The 25,865-nt window shown below is 46.5% G+C and overlaps 1 protein-coding gene across 1 annotated transcript in view; it reads left to right on the forward strand.

Annotated features, from left to right (window-relative positions):
- Window positions 1–25,865, forward strand: part of LOC135400747 (cadherin-like and PC-esterase domain-containing protein 1) — a 116,612-nt gene that overhangs the window by 57,086 nt on the left and 33,661 nt on the right. The window contains exons 10-11 of the mRNA XM_064632638.1: window positions 16,061–16,167; window positions 17,008–17,133. Of these exons, the coding sequence (XP_064488708.1) occupies window positions 16,061–16,167; window positions 17,008–17,133 (233 nt within the window). The remainder of the gene's footprint in view (window positions 1–16,060; window positions 16,168–17,007; window positions 17,134–25,865) is intronic.

Raw genomic sequence — 25,865 nt, forward strand, 5'->3', positions numbered from 1 at the left:
TGTGGCATTTATCATACATTCAAATTGCCACATAAAGGCGTATGCCATCTCTCTCTCTCTCTCTCTCTGAATCGGAAGCGATAATCATATCATTCGGGCCTTTCCTCCTTTTTCTTTCTTCTAATAAATATACCCCCTCCCTCTTCCTATTATTCGTGGGAGCGGGCACACGGCGTGCTACGTGGTAAAGTTCTGTTTCTAGACATGTAACATTACATGAGAGATATCAGGGTGAAGCGAAATGCGCTACGAGTCGTTCACGGGGCAGTTCATGTGTTCTTGGTTGACTGTTGGCGAAAAAACAAGAGGATAAGATGAAACAAAAATGAGGATGCAATTACAAAAAAAAGTAAGGAAGAAAAAACACCGATGGGAGCACCAAAGGTCATTAGAGAACAGAGTATACGACACCACAGGGTGCGTGGAGTAAACCGGTGGCCACAAGGAGCACCATGTTTTAATCGTGCTGAACAAAACACGATGAACCGAAAGTAAGGAACAGATTACTAGCCGTACAGGGTATAGATATTATGCGGATTTTATATAACATTCGTCCTACAGTTCACCACAAAGCCGAACTATCACTCTTAAAGGAGGATGGGAATGATCGGAATAAAATATGACGGGAGAAGTAGAAATTACGATTCTGAGCCCTGTGATACATATTCGCACAAAAAGTTTGAGCGTAGCGTGCAATCCTGGAGCGCGAGGGAGCTTTGAATCTCGCTGCAGAAATGCCCCCCCACTCGGCTGCCAGCCGCTGACGTCATATGGCCGCGCCGTCTTTTTCTTTCTTTTTTGCGATTTCTCCGGCGTCGCGGCGCCGGCAAGCCGACCGTGCAGGAAGCGTTGTTGTTCATCAGACGTCGTGGAAAGGACAGGTGATGAACTGAACACTCTTTAGGCGACACGTCTGCTCTCCTTGACGAAACATTTTATGGAGTTGGAGCCTACACTCTTAAAAATGAACTTCACCGCATAGCACGCTCCTAGCCAACCACTATCTCGAATGATATCGTTATCTGTCCTGATTTGTTGAAAACGGGAGGCGTACGCCTTTTCTGTGACAATTATGAACAGCATAAGTGTCACGCCTCCCGGTTTCAACAAATCAGGGCAGATAACGATATCATTCGAGATGATGGTTGGCTAGGAGCGTGCTATGCGGTGAAGTTTATTTTTAAGAGTGTAAGCTCCGCCAGCTTCGATTTCGCCACACGAATGTACCGGAGGCTGGTAAGTGATGCTGCTAAGTGTGAACGAACATTCGGATTGAAATGTAGTGCTTCTTCTTGGTTACAAATGCATAGTCATGAAGACGCGGCGCAGTGACCAGTGTTTTCACTTGAAGATGTCGTCGACCATCATGACTTCTCCGTGTTGTGGTCAACACTGTGGGCTCTGAACCGCATGGACACTGGCATCTCTGAGGCGAAAGAGCGGACCGATGAATGCATAGCTGTGTAACATTGCGCTTACCATATCTTACTGATACCAGGAGCGCAACGTCTCCACAAGCACAACAACATGGATACCAAAATAAAGTCAGTAGAATTCATATCTGCTAGCGATCTGTGGGAAACCCCAAAACACATGGTCAAATAAGCATTTTCTTTTTTGAATGGTCATACGCAGCATACAACAATGGTACATGGAATAAATCTCCAACTGACAGGAATGTATTTAGTGGTATCATATATATGCTGCACACACAGGCACAATACTGTTCACTAATTAACGACACCTCAGCACAATCGGAACAGAAACCACAACCGCGTACGATCCACCTCAACCCGGGCCGTCACGGCAACACAGAGGCCTAGCCACACCTTTTACACTGCCCGCAGTCTCGTTTTATGCAAAACGTACGAGACAAATCGTGTAAGAGCGCAAGTGAATGTCAAACGCAAATAAATAGCAACAGCCGTCTCAGTCGGTAAGTCGCCACGATTCCGGAGCTAGCAGACGATTCTCGGGGGAGTGGACGCTTCCGGCAGCCAATGAAGTGGTCGGCCGCCTGACGTCACCACACGCCAGACTCGGCTTGGGGGAGACTGTCGCCGCGGAGCGCATTCTTGCAAACTAATTGTGGTGTCGTCCCAATCATGCAGCCACCACCTTCATTCCACATTCCATCCTTTAATGACCATGACGATGGGTCTCCCCAAAACGTGTCACATCACACGACATCACACATCCCCCTCCGTAAAAAAAATTGAGTTCCGTCCTTGGTGCGAACAAAAATACAAAGAAAGTTCAGAGACACGAAAGTTCACTCAACCAAACACAAATAGTTGCTACGGCTTTCTAGTGTCCGGGTAGCGCTCGGGTGCGGTACGTTGGCGTTTGCTCCGTCGAAGTTGTGGCCCTTGTTCTTGTTCCTGAACAGTGCCGGGGGCTGGCACTTCTGGCACAAGCGGAGGATGTGAAGAAGCTTGCTCGGTGATTGCCCACCAAGAGCTAGTGATGAACGGCTGTTCCTTCTGCTCCTCCATACGCTGGGCAGGTAACCTCTGTGCACCGTGGTGTTTCGTAAATTTCGACGAGTGCCATACTTTGCCATCCTCCAACAGATAGGAAAGTGGTCCTTGTGGTCCTAGGAAAGTGGAGCAATTATCTTCAACGGCGGCGAAAAATTCGGATGCCCCTTCTTTCGTCGACCAGGTAGGCGCACTCGAACGTAGGTACCAGGAGTGAATATTCGACACTTAGCAGATAGTTTAGAGTCAGTGTATAACTTCTGCTTTGACTGCTTACACTCCACTCGCTGCCGGACTTTCGGCATGTCCACGTCGACTGACTGTCCTTCAAGTCCCACCACATTTAGGCGAGTTCGTATGGCCCTCCCGTGAAGGAGGACTGACGGTGAAACACCCGTGGTAGCATGAGGGGTACTTCTATATACGGTGAGGTACTCGAGAACTGCTGATTTCACGTCCTTGTTGCGAAGTTTTGCAACTTGAATGACGTCCTTGAAAACACGATTGAAACGCTCCACTTGGCCATTTGCTTGTGGGTAGTACACTGAAACTGTCGTTTGACGAATGCCACGATCTTGAAGAATTTTTTTAAATTCTGCTGAAACAAATTGCGGGCCATTGTCAGTGACTAGTTCTTCAGGAAAACCCTCGCGACTGAAAACATGCCGGAGAAACGTTTCTACTGTGGCGGTCGTTACAGTTGATGCAAACGAAACCTCCGGCCACTTGCTATGGTAGTCAATTAGGGTAATGGCGTAGCGACAGGAGTGAGGGCAGTCCTCCAACGGTCCGACGATGTCTACACCTAACTTTGCCCATGGCTTGGCCGGAAATGGGACCGGGTGTAAAGGTGAAGGCGCTGTCCTGGCAGACTTGTCAGCGGATTGACAGGTAGAGCAGTCACGCACCATCTTTTCAGCTTGTGCGTCCATTCCAGGCCACCAGTAGAGATCTCGGAGTCTCTGCTTTGTCCGCACAATTCCCGGATGGGTTTCGTGCGCGAGAGTGAGAACCTTAGATGTTAACGCCTGCGGAACAACGATGCGTTCTCCACGGTACAGCAGTCCATCTACAACAGAAAGCTCGTCTCGAAAACGGTGATACGGGGTCATGCTTCGAGACATCTCAGCACGCGGTGGCCACGAGCCTCCTTCAAGTGCGTTGATAACTGCACTGGCTTCAGGATCGAGTCGAGTAGCATCTTGGAGCTCTGCCTTGGTGATCGGATTGGAGACGGTGCACACTATCTCCTCTTCAAATTCTTGCTGTGATGGTAACGGTAGCCGGGATAGAGCGTCCGCTACGTAGTTTTCTGCTCCCTTCTTGTATTCCACTTTGAAGTTGTAGTAAAGTAGCCTCGCAGACCATCTGGAAATTCGAAGAGGTCTGTGGCCTGTACCGTGGGCCCCAAGAAGGGTCACTAACGCTTGATGGTCTGTACGCAGAGTAAACGGGCGTCCCCAAAGGTAGACATGCCAGCGCTCGCATGCCCACAGGCAAGCAAGCGCTTCACGTTCTCCAACTGAATACTTCCTCTCCAGGGGAGACAACGTGCGAGAAGCAAACGCAACCGCGCGAACCTGGTCCCCTTTAAGTTGCTGCAAGACGGCGCCCAGTCCGTAAGACGAAGCATCCGTCGCCACGATCACAGGGAGTCGTGGGTCAAACATGTGGAGGACTGGACAGGAGCTGAGCACCGACTTCACTTTCTTGAAGCTTTCATCCGCACTTGACGTCCATACGAATGGCTTGGAGTCTCGAAGGAGTTCTCGCATCGGTTCCACCAGTTCAGCGTAGTGCGAAATAAATTTCGAATAATACCCTGCTAATCCAAGAAAAGAACGTAGAGACTTCAAGTCTGTTGGGGCGCGAGCGCATTGCAGAGCCTCAATTGCAGATGCCTGCGGTAACAGTCCTTGACAATTAACAACGTGTCCCAAGAAGGAAAGTTCAGAAACATCGAAGACGCATTTATGGTTTAACTTCAGTCCTTCAGCAGACAAACGTTGCAGTACGCGGTAAAGGTTCTTCTGATGCTCCTCTTCAGTCCGTCCGTAGATGATGATGTCATCGATATAGAAGAGCACGCCCGTACAACCTTTCAGTACAAGTGACATCATATGTTGAAATGCCGATGGTGCAGAGGCAAGTCCAAAGCATACTCGCTTGAAACGGAAAAGACCATCATGAGTAATGAAGGCAGTTAGGTCTCTACTATCCGGGTGAAGAGGCACTTGGTGGTACGCCGATGATAAATCAAGCTTTGAAAACTTTGTAGCGCCGGCTAATGCGTTTAGCAGCTCATCAGTATGTGGCAACGGAAAACAGTCCGGCACGACTGCTTTGTTCGGTTCACGAAGATCCACGCATAACCGAATGGAACCATCCTTTTTCTTCGCCACAACTATTGGCGAGACCCATTCCGAGGCTGTCACCCTCTCAATCACATCCTGCTCCTCCAAACGGCGTAATTCCTCGGAAACTTGTTGACGTACAGTGAGAGGTAGTCGGCGTAGCTTCCCAGCAACAGGCTTCACATCAGGGCGCGTCTTCACCTTGTGGATGTAATTCTTGCACAGCCCAAGAGCTCCGTCGAAAAGGTGCCCGAACTCAACTGAAATACCTGGCGGTACAGAAGGAGCCGACGTCGTAGTACTGAAGCAGGTGTGACTCATGCCGTCGATGCATAGATCCAAAGATGTGACAGCATCCATCCCCAAAAGGGTAGTCCCGTGGGACACTACGTAGAAGGTCAGGTGTGCCGAACGATCGGCGAAGGACACCGTCACCGTGAAGCATCCTTGAACAGGAATGCAGTGCTTGGAGAAGTCATACAGATTTACGGACGGCGGTTTCAAGGGGTGCTTTGCTGAAAAATGCGTCTGGTAGGTGTCAGCGGACATTATCGATACGGATGATCCAGTATCAATGAGGAAACGTATGTCTATATCCGATACTGTCAAGGTGATGAAAATCCCAGGTTTCTTCTTCGGAACGCCACGTTCCAGGTGCAAAACAGTCTGGGCATCAGCACAGGAAGAAGAATCCTGGACGGGCTCTTCGCTAGTCAACTCTCGTAGGTGTCCTGCAGAACGGCAAACGGAACGGAAATGCCCCGTTTTATTGCATAAGAAACATCTTTGGTTCCGGGCCTTGCATGCCGAGGAATTTGCTAGATGATTAGAAGAGCCGCAACGAAAGCATTGAGTTTTGCCTGTCGTGCGTTTGCTGTAACGTTGAGCCCCTTGAAGTAACTTCCCATGCGCCTGTCTCGTTATTCGTTGAACCTCATCTTGCTGCGTTTCAACTGTAAATTCTCTGGACTCCTTCTGCGCCTGTTGAAATTGCCAAGCCAGTGCGAGCGTCCGGCTCAGCGTAAGGGAATGCCCTTCTAAGAGAAGACGGTCGCGTAGATGCGGAATATTGGTTGACTCTACAATCTGGTCGCGGAGCATAGAGTCCAGTGTCGTTCCAAAATCACAGGTACTGGCAAGTTCTCGAAGCGCAATGGCGTAGTCGTCGATGGCCTCACTGGGTAGCTGACGGCGATGGCGAAACCTGTGTCGGTCAGCAATGGGGTTGACCGCAGAAGCGTAATGGGCATCCAAAACTTGCAGGGCAAGTTCCATTTCATCTGGTACCGTGCTCGTGGAACCCACTGACGTGGCAGCAGGCGAATCAGGTAGAGGTAACAGGTCGAATATTCTCTGGCCTTCGGAACCAAGGCAATGGTAAAGGATAGCCTTCCGTCGACCGCTGGACTCACTGTCCAAACCAGACGCAATTAAGTAGTTCCGGAAAGCTTTCTTCCATGACGGCCAGCACATCGCAGGTTTGCCGGGCCTCGGCAAGAACAATGAAGGTGGCGGTAATCCCAACATCATAAACAGCAAACAGGACGTACCCGAGGAAGCAGAATCTCCGCATGCAAGGTGATTTACCAGTCGTCGCCAAAATGGGTAGCCTGTGGTGTCGTCCCAATCATGCAGCCACCACCTTCATTCCACATTCCATCCTTTAATGACCATGACGATGGGTCTCCCCAAAACGTGTCACATCACACGACATCACACTAATTTTCTCAGGAAATTCGCGCTTTTCGAAGGAAATATTTTGCGTGGCAGTTTATGGAGGTAGTATGTTCATATCAAGCGGCGAAAAAATATATGTTCCAAATGATTTCCATGCTCCTTTAAAACACAACTTCACATCATTACACGCTCCTACCAAACCATCATCTCGAACGACTTCGTGCTGTCGCCTGATTTGTTGAAAACGAGAGGCGTATGCCTTTTCTTTCTTTCTTTTTTTTTTACACTTATGCAGTTCTGTTGTCACCAAACGGCGTACGCCCCGCACAAATTAGGAGTGGTAACCGTGCCATCCTGTGCAACTCCATGCGCTTCAGCGTGTTAAAGTTATCTTTCAAGAATGTGCGACTGCACTCTAAAAACTGAACTTCACCGCATAGCACGCTCTGCGTCAACCAATGCCACGAATGATAGGATTATCGATCCTGATTCGAAGAGAGAGGTGGTGTACGCCTTTTTGTGTCAATTTGGATATATGATAACTCACACAAAAAGTCGTACGCCTCCCTCTTTCCTCGAATCAGAAGCGATAACCCTATCATTCGTAGCAACGGTTGGCGCAGAACGTCCTGTGCGGTGAAGTTCTGCTTTTACAGTGTGCGACACAACACCTGGGTTAAAGCAGAACTTACCACATAACACGCCCCTAACAGACTTTTTTTCTTCTCACGTTTAGCATCTTGCATAAGTATCAAAAAAAAAAAAAAAAGGCGTACACCTTTTTGGGTGTTTTTAACAAGTGAGGACGCAGCATTCTGAAACTGACTGAGTTGACACCGGGAGGTGTTGAATGGCGAAGTTCAGTTTTATCACAGTGCGCAGACATTGGTGCGACGGAAAGCGTACCTCCACTGTTTTCAAGATAACTTGAATAACTTAACCAACGAAGAAGGGAACCTGTTTCCCACATCCGTCAGGATCGCGCAGCCTCCAACAAGAGCACAATAGCAGCCAATCACTCTAAGTGCTAATACCGGCTATGCCCTATATTTTTGCTATTTGCACGCCCACTACACAGCTTTCATTTCAAAAATGGCTGCCGTTGCAAGCCTCGCCAATTATCTAAATGCTTTGTTCAGAAGAGCGGCTCCGGGGATAGAGAAGCTTCGAAATACAGCGCTCAAAATAATAAGGTTCCGCTCGAGCAGGAAGTGCTTCCGCATCGTCTTCAGGGAGTATTTGCAAGATTGGCCCTAACGGGCACCAAAACATGGAGAGGAAATGTTGGGAAACGCAGTTGTTTCTGTCTCTTGACACTTGACAGCTGCAGATACCCCGTTTGTGTGGCAAACTATTCGTGTGACTATACCCTGTGTTTACTCATGGAACGATGCGGCAGCACCAGAGGACACTTGTTTCGCCGTGTTTGCGGCTCGTCAGCCCTGGGTCGCTGCGCATCGTTCCGAATTGGCAAACCAGTGGAACGATGCGCAGCTACCCAGGGCTGACGAGCCGCAAACACGGCGAAACACGTGTCCTCTGGTGCTGCCGCATCGTTCCATGAGTATCTGTTTCTCTGCGTACAGCCATAGAAGCCATGTTAATCTGTAAGTTTGAATTTCAAACACGTCTAGTATCATTTATTTGTTTCTTTAATGGCTTTTTTTCCTGCATTATATATATATATATATACTGTCCTGACGAAGACAGTGCCACTGTCGAAACGTCGACCCCGTTTCTCATTCAACTTTTAATTTCTGCCCATTAAATGAACTAGTGTTTCTAACTTCCCTAAAATCTGTTGTCCGCGTCTTTTTCCTTCCACAACTATATATATATATATATATATATATATATAGCTCTGTTGCCGGAAGTAAACTTCCAAATTTAATACCGCCAGGACTAATATTGTGCTAGCATATTCTGCAAACTCGTAGCAGACGACGCGGTTGTCTTTGTCTGCCACATCGCCTGGCAAGCCTGGTTCCATACTCCCGCGGCTTCCTCCGCCGAGCGTGACGCACACGCACATAAGGAATCTTGTGGGTGAAAATATTCCCATCGTACCATTCCCTTTACGACCACCCACCGCATGCGGCAGATGTAGAAAGAACATCTTGAGCACGCTAATGTACGCTTCGCGAAATATGCGGACATACAGGGTCGTCTCGGCCGTAATCTCTTAGCTGTTAAGTTATGCGAACCTGCATCGAGGAATTAATGATCCGCCATTAAATTTTCGAATGCCGGAGTATTACCTCGTTGCTGTAATCTTTGGGGCAAGTTTCTCGGGTTTTCTTTTTATTTCTCCGAGAGTATTAAATTCTTCCCCGAGTGGTCGAAAGTAATTAGAGTGTATCTCGTAAGCTTATTGGAATTCATCTCGTCTTCTTTGGGAATGCCTTGGAAAAAGTAAACGCATCGTGCCGGACGGACGGAGGTATTCGCTACGACTTTCGCGATTTTTTTTTAATTGCAATTTTTCGTTTCTTTACGTAGCGCGGATTGCCTGTGAAACGACCAAGGTTTTCGTTTTCTGTTTTTTCTAGAACTGCGCGAGTATGATACAGATATTAAGGAGACGAATGAAGGTTGAGAAGAAGAAATTCGTTGGTTCTTTCCGCAAATTGATTTTGGAAGGAAGACGATGAAAGACAGTAAGAGAACGGGACGCACAGAGAGAGAGAGAGAAAGATGATGATCATGAAAAGCGTTGTGCCAGTAAAACAGGAGTAGCGGTTCTGAATGCAATGTTTTTGTACGTTGTTTCTTCTACATCGGTTAATGTTCATGTAAGGCGCATGTGCCACTTGACCGATGTGAGTTCAGTGGGTAAATAATTTTGGGTTTATACTTTCTGGGTTCTGACGTAGCGCGTAAAATATTAGATACTCTTTTACATATACTGTAGAGTGTAAGGGGTATCCGCGCAATACCCTTTTACCGTAATGACGTTTTTGGTTCCTAACTCGAGAATTTGCCAGACCATATATATATATATACTGTTTCTGCGAGAAACCAATAGCGCATGCGTCAATTACCCTCACTCCACCTCACCTCATCACCTCATCGTCAGGACTCATCTCATCCTGCCCATTGTGCCTTGGAGTAGTGGGCCGCACCTCATGTGGCGAATTTCCCCATTCATCATCATTACTTTATCTGTTGTTGTTGTACCCTCACTCTCTATATAACTAGAGCTGTGTGCTGGTGCGGTTGCATCAGAGCGATATCCTGATAGAAACACAATTTTCGGAATCTTGAATCAAAAATGGTGTCAGTGCTCGGTCCCTGGCCACATGCAGCCCACCAACTCTCTGCCCTCAAAGCTCTCTTTGCCTTTCTGGATACCATAGGACTTCGATCCTTATCGTGAAGGGGCTCATTATTTAATTCCCCGCATCACCACCAGCAATGTGGTAGAGCATCGCCCCTGCCGATGAGACTCCCCATTCATCATCTCGCAATAAAGTTGTTGTTGTTGTTTGGTGTCGACGTGTGCCATTCCTTACATTGCTGTGCCTTCAACGGGCATCATTTGCTTATTATAATTGCTGTGCCTTTAAAATGGTGTAGTTCGGTAGTCCTCTGACTTTTCAACGCAACGTAACGCAATGAGGGGAAGTTTTCGATGAGTGCGACTAACGTAAGTAGCATGACTTTAGTATAAAGCTGTAATTAGCACTCGATAATCACACCTCAACCTTAAATCTTATTGGCTTACTCGTAACAGATAGCGTGCGACAGCACAACGAGCGCAGAACACGTGACGTGGCCCTCAGACTACACCTGATACCTTCGTCAAACGCTGCAACATAAAACCGTCGGAGTTCCCAGCTAAGCTAATTAGTGCCGTTACGCCACGCTCTCCTCGCTTTTCATCCCTTCATTATAAAACCAATTATGTAACCGCTGCCTTCGCACACCTCGCTTGTTTTCTTCGATTAATTACGTTCTACACGAGGACTACGCATTCCTCGACGCTTCACGGTTCTATAACCAAGTATATATCGTTGTATCGAACATATCGTTGTAGCGGGACATTAGCAGATTTATAGAACCGAGCAAAAGATTACGATATCCTAGCACAGAAAAGTGCTTTATATAAGGAAATACATGCTGCGCATTAAATGTGTCTGTACGCTGTTAAAACAGTACTTCACCACGCAACACGCTCTAGCCAACCGCCATTCCGAATGATATCATTCTGTCTCCTGATTTGTTGAAAATGGGAGGAGGCGCCTCTCGTGGACGCATTTTCATGTCCAAGATGAGCGCCTCCCCTTGTTTTCAACAAATCAGGAGACAGAACGGACGCTGACACTTGGAGGCGACTCGGGTTCGAATCCCGGCACCATCTGTGACGTCTGGGTGTTTTCCCTGGGATTTCCTCAGATGCTGTATGGCAAATGCCGGTAAAGTTCCCCATGCAGTCGAGCCACAGGACGCTCTGCACCCCCGAGGACCCCGAGTACCACACCGGCAGGCAGATCACTCGGCAACAGAGGAGCAGGAGTCCAGAGATTGCCCCCGACGAAAACAAAACGTACTGTACGCAGAGACTCAGACAAATACACTTTGTTCTTAGAGTGTCCCTGCCGACAAGTTACCGTACGCGTTGCAGTCGCTTCCAGTCAGGGTAATTCCTATGGGTAGAGTTACGGACGCTTTAGTTGGCTTCCGCCGCTGGCCTCGACAGCGATCCGACTCAATTTCACATCACTACAAACTAGGGGTGTGCGAATATTCGAGTCCTCAAATAAGGATCGAATATCAATCATCATTCGATTCGCGAATTCAATAGCCAATATTCGGTTTTCAGAATATTCGACTATTCGCCACGACACCTCCCCGAAAGTGGGCTTCACCTAATGCTTCCCTGTATGAGGTGAAGCGTGCTTTACGGAATTGCCAGTGCTGCATGTTCAGACTTGTACATAACGCGTTACAAGTAATTGCGTTGCTAGTAACCAATTACTTTTGGAGTAATTTTCTGAGCGATTGATTAGTTTTGCGAGCAAGTAATTTTTTTAAGTAATTCGATTACAATTTTTGGGTAATCGATTACGTTTCGACTAAGCAAATTAATAAACAAAACCAACCCACAGGCCCCATCACAGCCTTCCCTATCTGCTTTGCTTTCCACTACAACAAGCGGAGGTCATTGTAATAGCATTAACAGTATTCCCCAAGTGCATTTTGACTGTCTTGGGGACACATTTATCCCTTCCTACCATAGCCTGCCGTATGTACAGTAGGTAGGAATTTCAAAGTTAGAATATAGCGCAGCTGAGCGATCTATTGTGAAGACCTCAAGGGTCAACGCCTTGGAATGAGATACACAGAGAGGTTTGCTCAGAACACTAAGTTCGTAGTTGCGATTGTCCTTCCTCTTCGACACTGTCATGTCGACTAGCTCTCGTTGCTTAGTTGATAAGTAAATTTAAGTAACTCAAATATGGAGCTCGTCATTTATCGTAATAGCTCCAGCTTTTCGGAAATGTCTGTGGGGATGGAGATAAAAGACAAAAACAATCTGTTGCATAAATGCATAATGTGTTTACATAAACAAAAGCTCCTATCCTGTTCAAAGGTGACGAACTCCAACCTCAGAAAGCGGGTCAAGGTATATGTAGTTTCACGAGCTTTAATTAGCCATATGACTTATTATTATCCAAAGTAACGATCAAAGTAACACATTACTTTTTAGCCGTTACTTGATTACAATTTTAGCCCACACTCTAAAAACAGAGCTTCACCGTATAGCACGCTCAGCGTCAATCATTGCCAGTAATGATAGGGTTATCGCCTCTGATTCGAAGAGAGAGAGGAGGTGTACGCCTTTTTGTATCAATTTGGATACATGATAATTAACACAAAAAGGCGTACGCCCCCTTTTTGTTCGAATGAGAAGTGACAACCCTATATCGTTTGTGGCAATGGTTGGAGCAGAGCGTGCTATGCGGTGAAGTTCCGTTTTTAGAGTGCAGTAATTTGTAATGATAAAAATTACTTCTGTCACCACAGTAATAGTAACGGTAACCAATCACCTTTTCCGAGTAACTTGTGCAAGTCTGTAGCAGGACCAACACAGGCATATTGCTGTTTAGCGTAAGGTAACGTTAGCCCAAGTTTATTGTGCTTACGTCGCCTGAGGAAGGGGCGGCGTCCCTCCCACGTGCACTTTAGCGGTGCCAAAGGAGGATTTTGATTTGCTGTCCGGGAGGTTACCTTTAAGTTAGTTCAGACGCCTAGCGGAAAGACCACTCTAGTGCACCTCTCACCTACAGTGTGCCTCCGTCCCATCAGTATCAGTCACCCTGCCTATGCATCACCTTGAAGTCCGCAACTCCCTCTCCCACTTTCCTTTTTTTTTTTTTTTTGCTATAGTCGTGATGATGCCCACTTGAGTGCGGCCAAGAACGGCAAGCTACCTCGACCCCCCCCCCCCCAGTTGAGACGCTTAAATAATACCTACAGCCAAGGGACAAGAAGGGTGTCTTAAAGATGTCCCTTACGCTCAAAATTTCAGCAACGCAACTTCTCCAGCCATGAGGCTAAAGGACGTTCACGGCAAAGCTAAGGCAGGACGCCAATTTCTTTACTTCACAAGTGACCTATGAATGTTCAGAAACAGTTACAGCCTCATCTGTGCAACATGACACTGCCTGACATGAAATTTTGAAATCAAGATAATTACTCCAGTAAGTACTCACCTGAAAAGCAGGAAACACTATCATGTAATATTGAAGTGTAGGGGCTCCCGAAATTGCGTGTGTCTTTTGTGACAGTTAATGCCAGAAAAATTACACTAAAGCTATAGGCTAGAAATTGCACACTTTTAGTTCGAAAGGCGCATATTGTAAACTTTGCACGACTATTCGATTCGGTATTGGGCATTTTCCCCCCATTCGATTCTATATTCGATTCGACTTCAAATATGCGGATTCACACACCCCAGTACCGGCGTCTACTTTTCGCCTCCGGGGACACAAGTGGGAAATTTGCGCATGGGGAAATTTGCATGTCAAATGAGGGCACAAGTGGGAAATTTGCATGTCAAATGAGGCGTACGCATTATTATATTCGTTAGTCGACAAACCATACGGCACATGAATAAAAACACCCGTTTATTCCATACTCCGTTAACAGCCCTGATCCTTCGCCAATAATCTTGGCGGTTACCGTGGTACAGGGAGCATCCCAATGAAGACTACTGAGGGATGCTCGCATGTTTTCTGTGGTGGTTAGTCCCCTTGGACTACCCAGGTACCAAAGCAAGAGAATTAGCACGCCCCTCCCTCTCCCTCTTTCACCATCACCTCTCCTCTCCCTCTTTCACCCTTCCCTCTTCTCCCTCCTCTGGGTTCTCACTCGGTTCCCACATTTCATGACGACGAAGTTGTCAGATCATTTGATGACATCAAAACGTGTCCTACTACCTAATGGGAAGTGCAGAAAGTTGGGCTAGTTGGTACATAACTGCAAAAGCTAAACTTTAATCCTAGTAAAACCCGCAGCATTGCCATCACACCATATCAAAATAACAAGTACAAGTATGTCAGGTAAGACCGTCAAAATGACAGTTTTAGGCACGTGAAAAAACTTGTACTTGTTATTTTGGAATGGTGGGATGGCAATGCGGTTGCGCAGGTGATTGTGTGAGGTTTTCCTATAATTAAAGTTTAGTTGTAAGTAGCGCTTGGTGTGCGTGCTTCCTCTCCTTTGTCCCGTCTGTATGCGCATATTCCTTCTTGCAATACCTAATGCGTGCTTCAAATATTCTCCACCGTTTAAGTTCTCCATTGCCTCTTTTGATGAAGTCCAGCAAACAGATGGCGTACAAATTCTGCTGCGGACATTATTCAGTGAAGGTTGTACATAGAGCGCTACAAGGTCTTCGCTCTTGCAGAGTTTTCAAAAGAGTGGAAGCACGTCAGAAAAGCGCGCTTTCATTTGGTGCTCACAGGATTGAAAACGAAAGAAACCTTTTCGCTGAGAATTCGGATTTGGGAAAGTGCTACGCAATGGTATTCGTCCTTCGACATCTTCCCCTGCGCCTAATTCTCAGTGAGTAGGCAGCCATACGTTGCGCACTTCAAAAAACGGAACCCTACCGTACGACCAGTTCCTAGATGCATGATTCCGAGCGTAATCGTTCTCTGCATATTCTTGAAATGGGCATCGCGTCTTTCTGACACACTGAAATCACGTTACGGGGTTACAGAAAAACTGATATGGCCCCCTGTCTTCAAATCAAGAGTGATGTCGGTATAGTTATCTGCTATGATTGAAATCAAGAGTGATGACGGTATAGTTATCTGCTATGATTGAAATCAAGACTGATGACGGTATAGTTATCTGCTATGACTGAAATCGAGAGTGTTATGCAGTGAAGCTCTCTTTTTTATATTCCGGAAGAGATTTGTGCCGAAGAATCTCGTATCACGCAGGTGTACATAGGGTACTACAAAAGTAATTATGAGTTACTGATAAGCGAATTTAAAAATAAGAAAGGTGAAAGAACTTCATTCGTAATGAAATGTAACCATCTGCAGTTACTTCTCGGATGCAGTTGAAACTGAAGGAAACTGAAGGTTGAAATTGAACTAACTGAAGGCTTAAACGAAACACACAGGTTAGTACAAAACAGAGCATATTTAAATTAAACTAGGTACAACACTAACTTAACACATTCATGTCCATAGAACACGAGGTATAAAGGGAACAATGACTATTGGAAGCACTAAGAACGAGAACGTATTAGCTTCCAAATTACGTTTGCCAATATCAGAACGCAAACTCGCCTATAGTATCCATGTTAAGATGCTTAAACGTTCTTCCAAACTGGCGGTCATTGTATATTTCCCCAATCCCAGTGAAGGTAAGATCGTGTCCTCATCGTCCCCGAAGGACAGGTCGCATCGACGTAATGAAATTGCCCAATACAGTGCTGGAACCATTGTCGGCTGACTCCTGCTCATGGTGTAAACGCAAGCGTGTATAATAAAATGAAAAATTCGTTTTGAAAAATAATTGCTACACTGACCTCAGTCTGCATGCTACGGGGAATTAAGTTAGCTACGCGCTTTAACATTACACGGTAACCTCAGTTGAGCATTCCGAATGTCATTACTTCACCTAATCTATCTACGTGCTAAGTACGGGCGCGTTCACAACCGAAATACCTAGGTATCTCCGCGTACCTTCCCAACTGTGCCAGGTTCATATTTAAATATCAATTTTGATACATATCAATAGATAGATCAATATAATCAAAATAGATATGTGATATTGGTACTGTACATGCATACCTAACGCAGAATAATGAATGACATCGTGTGGTATCGTGTATAACGCCGAATACATTTTCTTCATGGTTTCCCTCAAATGCGCTGTTTGGTGCGGTATTACTAGAGAGCTTATCTAAGGGACCCCTTAATAACACGAGAGACATCGTTATCGTTATATCGCAGACACTGTGTAGCCTGCGCTGCTTACACACGCTGTCGTTCTTGAACTCATTTCAATTGTAATTTTTCCCCACAGTTGTACCCCAGCTTCAAAAGCGGACAGTACCGGAGCTTCATCGAGGACCTAGACCACATGGTCATGAGCAAGGCGGACGTGAACGTGGCAACGGATGGTATGTTTAGGTGAGAACGATTTCTAATAAATAGCATGTAAGGTATAGTAGCCATAGTTATATCACACGAACACATATCTATAACGCCGGCCTTGCCTGCTGGGTTAAAGGAACCATCTGGGGGTGCAGACTAATTTTGAGATTGGAACTGTATTCAACTGTAAGTTGCGTGTAAATAGCACATGCAAAGTTGCATCCTGCGCAGAGTCCTGAAACTCTCCAATCGTAATCACAAAATAAAGTCGTTATTTTTGTTGTTTTTAGATAGCGAAAAACAAACGCCATGTTCACATCCGGTTTCGGTTTCTCGGTGACGTCAGCATGAGCTAGCGCACCCTAGCGGACGTCACACTCTAAAAACATAACTTTGCACACGCTGTGCGCCAACCAATGCCACGATGCGAACGATAGGGTCATCGCTTCTGATTCGCAAAGAGAGGGGGGCGTACCCCTTTTTGGTGTCAATTTGGATACACCATAATTGACACAAAAACGCGTACGCCTCCCTGATCTCTCGGATAGCCGAGTTTACATGAATGCGACAAATCCTCTCCGACTGATCCACATCAGCCAATCCACCGGTCGGGATAGGTGCGAGGAGATGCGATAACTCGATACAATACGCTCCTGTCGTATTCCTGTAACAGAGGCTTATAATACTATCGTTCGCGGCAACGGTTGGCGCACAGCGTGCTATACGGTGAAGTTCTGTTTTTAGAGTGTATACACTCTCAACACGAAAGGAAAACACTCATAATGCTGTCCTTTCCAGCTAAAACTGTCGAAAAAGCTCACGTGAAGAAAGTTTTCCCTCACCGTTATGTACTGGATGATTTTTCTTTTTTTCCAGAACTCCAAGCCAGCATCGAACGGCAGACATGCATCCGGTTCTGGTGGCTTTTGAAAGATACTTCAGCCGACGTCTTGTGGGGGACGACAGCTACTCTGATGTCGACTTCGACATTAACCAAGTATGGTGAGTCGTTCTTAAAAAGAACATTCCCGGTGCTTAAGCGAGACGTTATGCGGGCAAGAAGCGATTTAAATAAAATTTGCGACCGTCTGCTTGTATAAATATTTGTTTGTTTGTTTGTTTGTTTTTAAATTCCGTGTTAACGCCGAGAAGCAACTATAAATCTTTGTGTTCTGTTCGTGGTGCTTTGTAAATAATGTTCTAATAAGGGTCTTGCTTGATACCGCTTACGCGATATGCTAGCCCACAGGATTATTTTCGTCGCACGGTATTCCTATGTATCGCTCGTTGTACGACATGGGATACGCCTGTGGCCGATTGCCCATATCTGAAATCAATATTGCGCCTCTGCCAGGAGCTATTGATCTTATATGAATATTGCTTTCATGACGTGACACATCAAGTAGCACCCTTTTAGGACCAAGCCACTGAATGGTCTACTTTGTCGGCCACTCTTCGGCGAGTGTACTGCATACAGGAGCGAACAATGTGTTGTCCACAGCTTGCAAATATGTTGTCCACAGCAAACCTCATTGCTGTTTTCTCATATTCTGCAGTGCTGTATACGCTATACATTTTTTTCCGTGCTAGCGCTGCGAAGCAACTGTGGCTATGAGCAGCGTACAGACGTGGACAGGTGGAGAGAGGACAGCAGGAAGGATTGGGGGACAGGGGGGTTAGTGTGCGTCCTGGGCCGACATTTGCCTGCAAAGTCTTCGGAAAACCCATGGAAAACATCAGACAACACAGGCGGTGACAGGATTCGAAACCGTGTCACCTCCCAGCAGTCTCGGTGTGGAAAGCGATCATCTTAACCACTATGCCACGGGAGCTGGTGTGTATACGCTACACAATAAGCGCACTTGACAGAGGGGAAGGGTGAAAAAAATGTTATGCAAACAGGTTTATCACAAAAACATTAGGACCTGCTACTCTGCATGCATCTGCAGCAGGAGTATCAACTCGGTGTGGTCCACTTAAATGCAACGCACCAGCATTGGCATATTATGACACTGAGAGGATAGTGTAATCCGTAAGAAAATCTGTAAGAAAATGTCCAACATCTCGGATGGTCAAACGCTGTAACGACGAGTTGGCCCAAAGACATACTAGCACTGTCACACTTAATGCATTTGGCGCAATCTCGTCTGTGAACAAACGCTAACAGGACCGTTGCCGTTCGTGGGCAACACAGTGAAGGAGGGCGTGGTCCACTTTCACTAGCGTAGCACAGGGAAGGGGGGGGGGTGATGTAGGGGGAGGGTGCGGTCAGCCTGTTCCGAAGTGGCGGCTCGGCGCACCCAAGGGAGAGAGAAGAGGGGAGGGTGAAAGAGTGAGGAGAGAGATGATGGTGGCACAGGAGAGGGAGCGGCGTGCTAACCCTCTTGCTCTGAGATTTGGGTAGTCCAAGAGGACTACCCACCACAGAAAACATGCTAGCATCCCTCAGTAGTCTTCATTGGGGCTCCCTGTACCACGGTAACCACCAGGATTATTGGCGAAGCACGGGTTTCACAGAATAACGTACTTTCTTTTCAACATATAAGCAGTAGGAATGATGGTAGCTCCAGAACCTCACGAAGTAAATAGAAGCTCAGTAGAAGTACAGTTCTGTTCCTGAGGTAAAGTTGTTCCTACGGGAAAGACATCCGGAAAAGTACGAGCCAGGACATTGTCCAGATGCTCGGGGTGGCCAGTCCCGCCTTGTCGCGACATAGTACGCTTTTCTTGTTCCTTTTTTCTGTGTTCGTTCTCTCCATTCATCATTGTCACCAAATCCGCTTACTGTGCATGGGTCCAAGAGGCGACACGCGGACTCTACTGTGAATAACGTTTCGGAAGCTGGGGATGACATGTGAAAACCTGGTCATATAGATGCGGTTTCTTTCGTGGGGGTTTCCCCTTCCTCACTGCTCAAAGTATTATTCACGCGGCCTCCGTCGATTAACGTTAATTATCGGAAATATAGTATTGCGCTTGAAAACAATATTCCCTTAGCTAGCGTTAGAGGTAACGTTCCGTAAACATTTCATTGTGGTAGGGTCACCGTCTGTGTTTTTAACCATGTGAAGAATCTCTTAGAAGGATATGCTTTACATGAATGGCCAAAAGGCAAGTTGTACAAAACCTTACACGCGGAATCGCAAGACCATTAACGGCAACCTGTTCACGCCGTAACCACCACCACCAGACACGGAATGCACAAGCCACCATTGATTCCGAAACAATCTTCCTCGTCTTCTCTTCATAATGCAAAAACCTGAGTCTGGGCACACAGAGGGACGACACCAAACTCAGGCTTTTACATTATGGAGTTCATCCACCAGCAGGACTGCATATACGCCATCTTGTCACTCGTCTTCTCTTGCGCAGAGAATCATTAGTCTCAGTGCCACTAGCTACAGAGAGAAGACTACTAGAGCCAAGAAAATAAGGGTAATGGTATACCGTGATGTTACACGCAAGGCTTGTCTGCGCAATGTAGGACGCAAAGGGTAGGACTGCGGATAATTTAGACCACCTGTGCGCCGGAAATCTCCGATGCACGGTGCTGGAAGCAATGTTTACCTCCCGCACATTGCTACCGCCCTCGGCCGGGATCGAACCCGCGATCTTGAGCCCAGTAAGCCAGCACGTTACCGACTGAGCTACCGAGAATGCTAGGTCCAAGAAGCGCTAGCATACTAAAACGGCGGAACTTCGGCGGAACTTCGAACGAGTTGGTGATGTTGTTGAAAACAAAACAAGCACTTGTTCTGTTCCCATCTGTTTTGTGTTGCACTCTTGGCTAGTTCGAATGCGCTATAGAAGACTAGCGTTGTCTTGGCCCCATCTTCCAGTTGGCGAGCTACGCTCTCTATAGACCGTCGTAACTACCTGTTAGGAATATTCTTCCCATACACTGTATTGCTTTCCTTCGATTGGCTGTACCTCTACATGCCCGAAAATACCACTCGCGCTGACAGAGAGCATGATTGATAGCGACGTATCTACATCGCTGCTACTCGTGCTGAATATTCTGCTTCCAACGGAACAGCCCTCCACGCGTCTGCTGCCAGCATAAAATATTGAAGAAGTGGCCTACTCGGAAGAAAAAAATCGATAAAATCAATACTACGCTTCCTTCATTGTATTATAATGCACAGTTATCAAACATCGATAAATCGACTGCTGAAATGGAGCCTAGAATTTTTCAAGCTATATGCGTACGCGGCGCTCCGTCGTTTGAGAGCCCTTCGTAATGGTTGTGTACACCAAATTGGATAGCAAAATCATTTAATTTTTTACGTGTGTTCTATGTATTTCTTTTGTGCGTGTGTGTGTGTGTGCGTGCAGCACTCGCTGTCCGTCTCAGCTCGCTGCGGAAGTGTGCAAGTAGCACACGTGACGCGCCTCAAAGCCAATCTTCTTTCGAAATTCTTTACTGACCAGACCCATTGGATATCCACAGCAAGCGCAAATATATCCAAGCCAAATACAAGCCCAAACTGGTTGCTTATGCTGCGCGTCTCTGCGAATGGTAACAAAATAGATGCGTGTGATATATTATCGGTGTTCGACAAAATTTGAACATATGTGTGGTTCCGTATTGGACTAATACCCATGTCACACGGCAAATTAAATGACATTCCCAGCGAATGACATTCACACCGAATCTCACTCGTTTATAGTACATCGAGCCACCCGAAGAAACCGAGCGAAGATATCGCTGTCGATAATTAAGACACCAGGGCCGAACATATGAAGCATTATACAGGTACAGCTTGGGACAAAAGTTTACCGAACACCATGGTGCCGCATTTCTCCATTGGAGCGACACCCTAACTGCAAACAGGAGCAGACACACATACGAAGAGATGAATAGAGTAGTCGGACACCCATTTCTTATTATATCTATTCCTAGTAGCTAGCAGGGGGCCTGCTCCGTTGAAGAAATCCGACAGTGTCGTGTTCCGTAAAATATTATCCCAAGCCGTACGTTAGTTATATTTTCATTTCCTGACGAAATGCAGTCCACATTTGTTTTTTATATATATAATTGTTATTTTCGTTGTTACTTTCTGTCGAAACTAGGGAAACGTTGTATTATTTCACAAAATCGTTGCGTTTTCGACCGCGCTTAGTTGGCTAGGCATCACAAGCAAAGGTAAGTAAGGAGCCTGTCCGCACCACACCACCACACTTCGCAACCATGGCGACTGGGAAACGGGGCATTTCTCCGAAAAAACAGTGTTAAGCCTTCCTTTCTTCGTGTCAGATGTTATTAAATTCGTTATAAAATATTGGAGTAAACCTTTTCATTCGTCTTTGATTTCTTCGAGCGGTTTCGTTGTTGTTTTCGCTACCTCTCTCCCGACGAGGGCACGCAGTCGGTGAAACAGGGAAAAGAGAACGAGTTCCCCGAAATCATTCGCATGTGTCGCCAGTTGGTTTCACCGTGTGACACGGAACGAATGTCATTCAGTGCGAATGTCATTCGCTGGGTATGACACTCAGTTTGCCCTGTGACAGGAGTATAAGACGTATTCGGTCTCAAACGTGAACGTTGCTCTTCTGTGGTTACCGTACACCAGCAGACAGGCAGTTTATATTGAGAGCGTAGATTAACAACTTGTTGCTTGTAAGCCGAGCACAACAAGTTACAATACAATACATGTGGCTGAGTTACAAGTTACAACAACAATACATGTGACTGAGAACATTTAATATTCGTAATTTTCAAAATTGCGGTAAAACGGCACTGGGTCGTCACGTAGGAAATAATGCCCAGTTCATCAAACAACAGTGTATGTATGTTCCCGGCTAATTTGCTCCTCCTGATGGCTACGTAGCCGGCACGCAGCCAATTTATTTCGTTTTAGACCCAGTGTTGTCCGCATGCAACGTAGTCTTGCCGCCATACTTGACGAGCGATGCGCAGCTGGTGACCACTTCTCCACAGTGTTGCCCGCAATTTTGAATTTTAATTTTCAAAAAAAAAAAAAACATTAGTGCAATTAGGACGAAAACTGTAACGTAAGGGTAACAAGGGCTCATGCTATGGAATAGATAAATTTTCTGAGATTGCACCTCTACCGCTTTACGGTGCCTTTAAGAGGCCATACCAGTCGGGGAGCAACTCCGATTCACGATTTTCCCGATTCTAGATGGCGCCACGCTCGCCGTCCTCAAGTAGGTTTCTGCGCAGCAGAAGAGGGCGAGGGTGTAACCTGACACGCGCGGAAACGTGGCGCTCTCCCATTCGCCGGGCTCCCCGTGCGAACGGCAGAAAGGTAAACAGGAGGGAATGCGCCATACGTTCCGTGTGTTTCCGTTTTGTTCGGCGATACGGTGTTTCATACCTGCTGAACCTATGACTGTACTTCGTCGCACTTGGACGGAGTGTCACTTGGGAAACACACACGGATGCTTTGACGGTGGGAGAACGCGATTAACTGTTGCTGCTGGCGTGTAACAGACACCCAAGTTGTGTGAAACCGCCAAATCGATCCAAACAGCATTCTTTGAGAGGGCTAAGGGAGCGGTTGTGTGCTTGGGTGTTGTGCTGTATTTTATGGTGGGTTTGGGGAAACAGTTCAAACATGGTGAACTACCTGTGCATTCGTGGAGGAAACAAAGAAGAGCAACCCGGCAGGTCACAGTTTAATGTGTTGTTTCGCGTGTTTTGAGTGGTCCCGAAGAAGTGCTAACGCCTAATAACAGTGGAGTCTCTCACTATACCAGAAAGAAGGCTCATCATTGTCCATTCCGCTGCGTATTGGCACAGTATCAGGCTCCTGTCGCATCACAGTGTAAGATGCAGTTAGTTCGTACACTGAGGCACGGTTGTCTACGACGCGCCTTTCACGGTAAGCGTAGAGCATTGTATCTGCCATGTGACTACATTTGCAACAAGTATGAGGGCACCCGCAGTTCGCCCTGGATATTTGTCTACTCCATGGGACCCTGATCTGCACACAACCGGAACAATGTTTGTAGGATGCTCACACGAACGAACTTTTACAATAGCCGAACAGTTCAAACTTCAGCACATATATTGTGTTAAGCTTCTGCTTGTCTTTCGTCGATGAACCAAGACCATCTCGAACGAAAAACTGAATATCTCATACAGAAATCAGAGCCGTTCTAGCCCTCCTTATAGAGGCACATTGTGCACCTAGTGCTTCTTTGTTTACGTTTATGGAGCGCCCACATGATTCCTCCGGCCAATCAGAAGCGCCCTAGAAACGTCACCGTGACGTCATGCGCATTGGCCTCGCGGACTTGCGGAGCGTGTACAAGCGGTTATTGAGAGTGCCATGGCTTCGGCGTCTGTGCAGATGCATTTCGCACTGAGAATCCGAGATTATTCGCCATCATGGCGAATTCTAACAGCCGTTTTTTATTTTTTTAACATACTGCGAGCATAGAAGCCCTAGCAGGAGGGGCTCTTTCAACAAATATGTGTGATCTACAAGAGCACACAACTACTATAGAGAACACGGAAACAAAACCGTAACAACACATAACATCAAGAAATAATTCTTTCCAGCTCTTTGACAAAGTTTGGAGACTGGAAAGCATCGGGTGGGAGAGAATTCCAGTCCTCAACTGTTCTGGGGAAGAAACTCCATTTAAAGCAATTCGTTTTAGCAAATATTGGGGACAGTAAACGATCGCTCTGTCTATGTCGTGTCCGCCTTGCCGTCAGCGGTTTTATACAGTCTGGTAATTTCAATTTGAATTTTCCAGACAAACAATTATGTAGGAACATTAATCGTGCTATTTTTCTTCGTTCCCGAATTCTAACAGCTCTAAGAGTCGTTTTCATGGCCCCCAGTGTAGCATGTGCCGGTCTACACCGACAATATTTTCGGTATAGTTAGAGCTACACTGGCACTACGTCACGTCAGTGTAGGAAGCCCTGGAAAGACCCCGCGAAACGACCAATGTAGGCTTTTCTGCACTACGACGACCAGTGGAATTCTTTCATGAGACGATGTGCATTATTCACTTTGTTCATTTGATGTACATGAAGCGTAAAGTTGATTTTTTTGACGTTGTTACGTGCGCATTGCGCGTCAAGTATGCGTTAAGGCATATTTATAGGAGAGCCGAAGTGTCTCTAAAATCGCGTTGCCTCTCACACCTCCTTCAATTCAATTTTGTGTCCGACTGCCAGCACTATATATGCGCTTTGCACCTTTACGGCCTGAGACGAGATGAAGTCGCGACAAATCGCGCTGCCACTACCTAAAGACCGACTATACCCCACCTAAACTGGAACTGCTCGATAATTCTTTCCCCTGCTTCAAAGCGTGGACATATAAGGTCACGGTGTTGTCCGTTTCATCCAATCACCGACCCAAGACGATTTCGTACGCGAAAAGCCTGTGGCCACGATTGGCTGTCGGTCTACCACGGAATCGTGCCGTCACGCACACGCACATACGTGCAACAATTTCGGTATGGTAAAACGTCGTCAAGTATACATAGAGACACTTTGAAATAACTCACGCCGTCTGCCTCGTCCACTCGCCCTTCATGGGCTCATTGAAAGACATCGCGCTTCCCATACATATCGTCGCTCTATGCTCACTACCATCGATAAGGACACCCTCTCTTGTATGACAACTAGAAAAAAATCATCATGCTTCGTAGAGCAGATACGGCAATGTCAGCTCGAAAACCAAGTTATCTGCAACGAAATTTCTGTTGTGTTGCAGCTCTATTCAATACAAACGTTTCCACCACGAGAACACCAACAAGTTCCTTGCGATTGACAAAGCCCACTGTCTTAGAAGAACTTCTGCCCCAAGGGCTCTTCTGTACATTCTGCATATGCCACTTGTTTCCCTATGCCCCGAGTCAGTCTTATAGCCGTGTTTCCGCCATTGACGATATGTCGATACCAGCACTCGTAAGGGGAGGCATTCTGAAAGGCATTGGTCGATATGTCACGCCGTCTCCATCGCAGATCCCTTGTTGGACTCTTGAGTGGGACGTGCATAGATGCCCTGCGGAACATCCCGAATTTCGAAAAACTTCTGTCGCGGGCTCGGGTTGGTGCAAAGGGCGAGTACTACAGTTGTAGGCTACAAGCCAGGCAAAATCAAAATCGATAGTTGCTTCCATCGTGGATTACAGTCATGTAGCTCCGTGCCCAAAGGAACAGGATAAAGAAAGTTACACTATTTTTTGGAGGCTGACAAGGAGCTCGGAATAGCTGACGCACTTCAGTTGAAAGAAGCAAGGAACACATCCGTGCAAGAAGCGAAGTACAGGAGACGGATGAAGCACTACTTCGACCGTCGCCACAGTGCCAGTGTCCCTGACATTCAAATAGGTGACCTTGTGTTTGTGCGCACTGGACTTCCCAGACCACAATCAGTCTTACATGGTCCTGTTCCTGTTGTCCAGACAACCCATAAACAGGGCATACTTAAAACGATTGGGTACACACACACCAACGGACAGTTTAGACTTGCCACTATTGCCAATGTGTTTAGATACCATCCCAGGAGGGATGAACCCGTGACCCCCCGGCCCATGTAGCCACCCGGGAGAGACGAGGAAGAAGAGGAGTAGGTAGAATAGAATAAAGGAGAAGGTTCTGAGACAAGAATTGTTACATTTTTTTTTCTTTTACCAATTACAAAGTAGGTTGAAGCCTTACACTTCACGATGATTACCAGGGCATATCTTTAACCACGCGTAGACACGTGATCGCTTTATTGCAAGCAAGCTTTTCATCA

This window comes from Ornithodoros turicata, chromosome 7, assembly GCF_037126465.1.
Source record: "Ornithodoros turicata isolate Travis chromosome 7, ASM3712646v1, whole genome shotgun sequence".
Lineage (NCBI taxonomy): Eukaryota > Metazoa > Arthropoda > Arachnida > Ixodida > Argasidae > Ornithodoros > Ornithodoros turicata.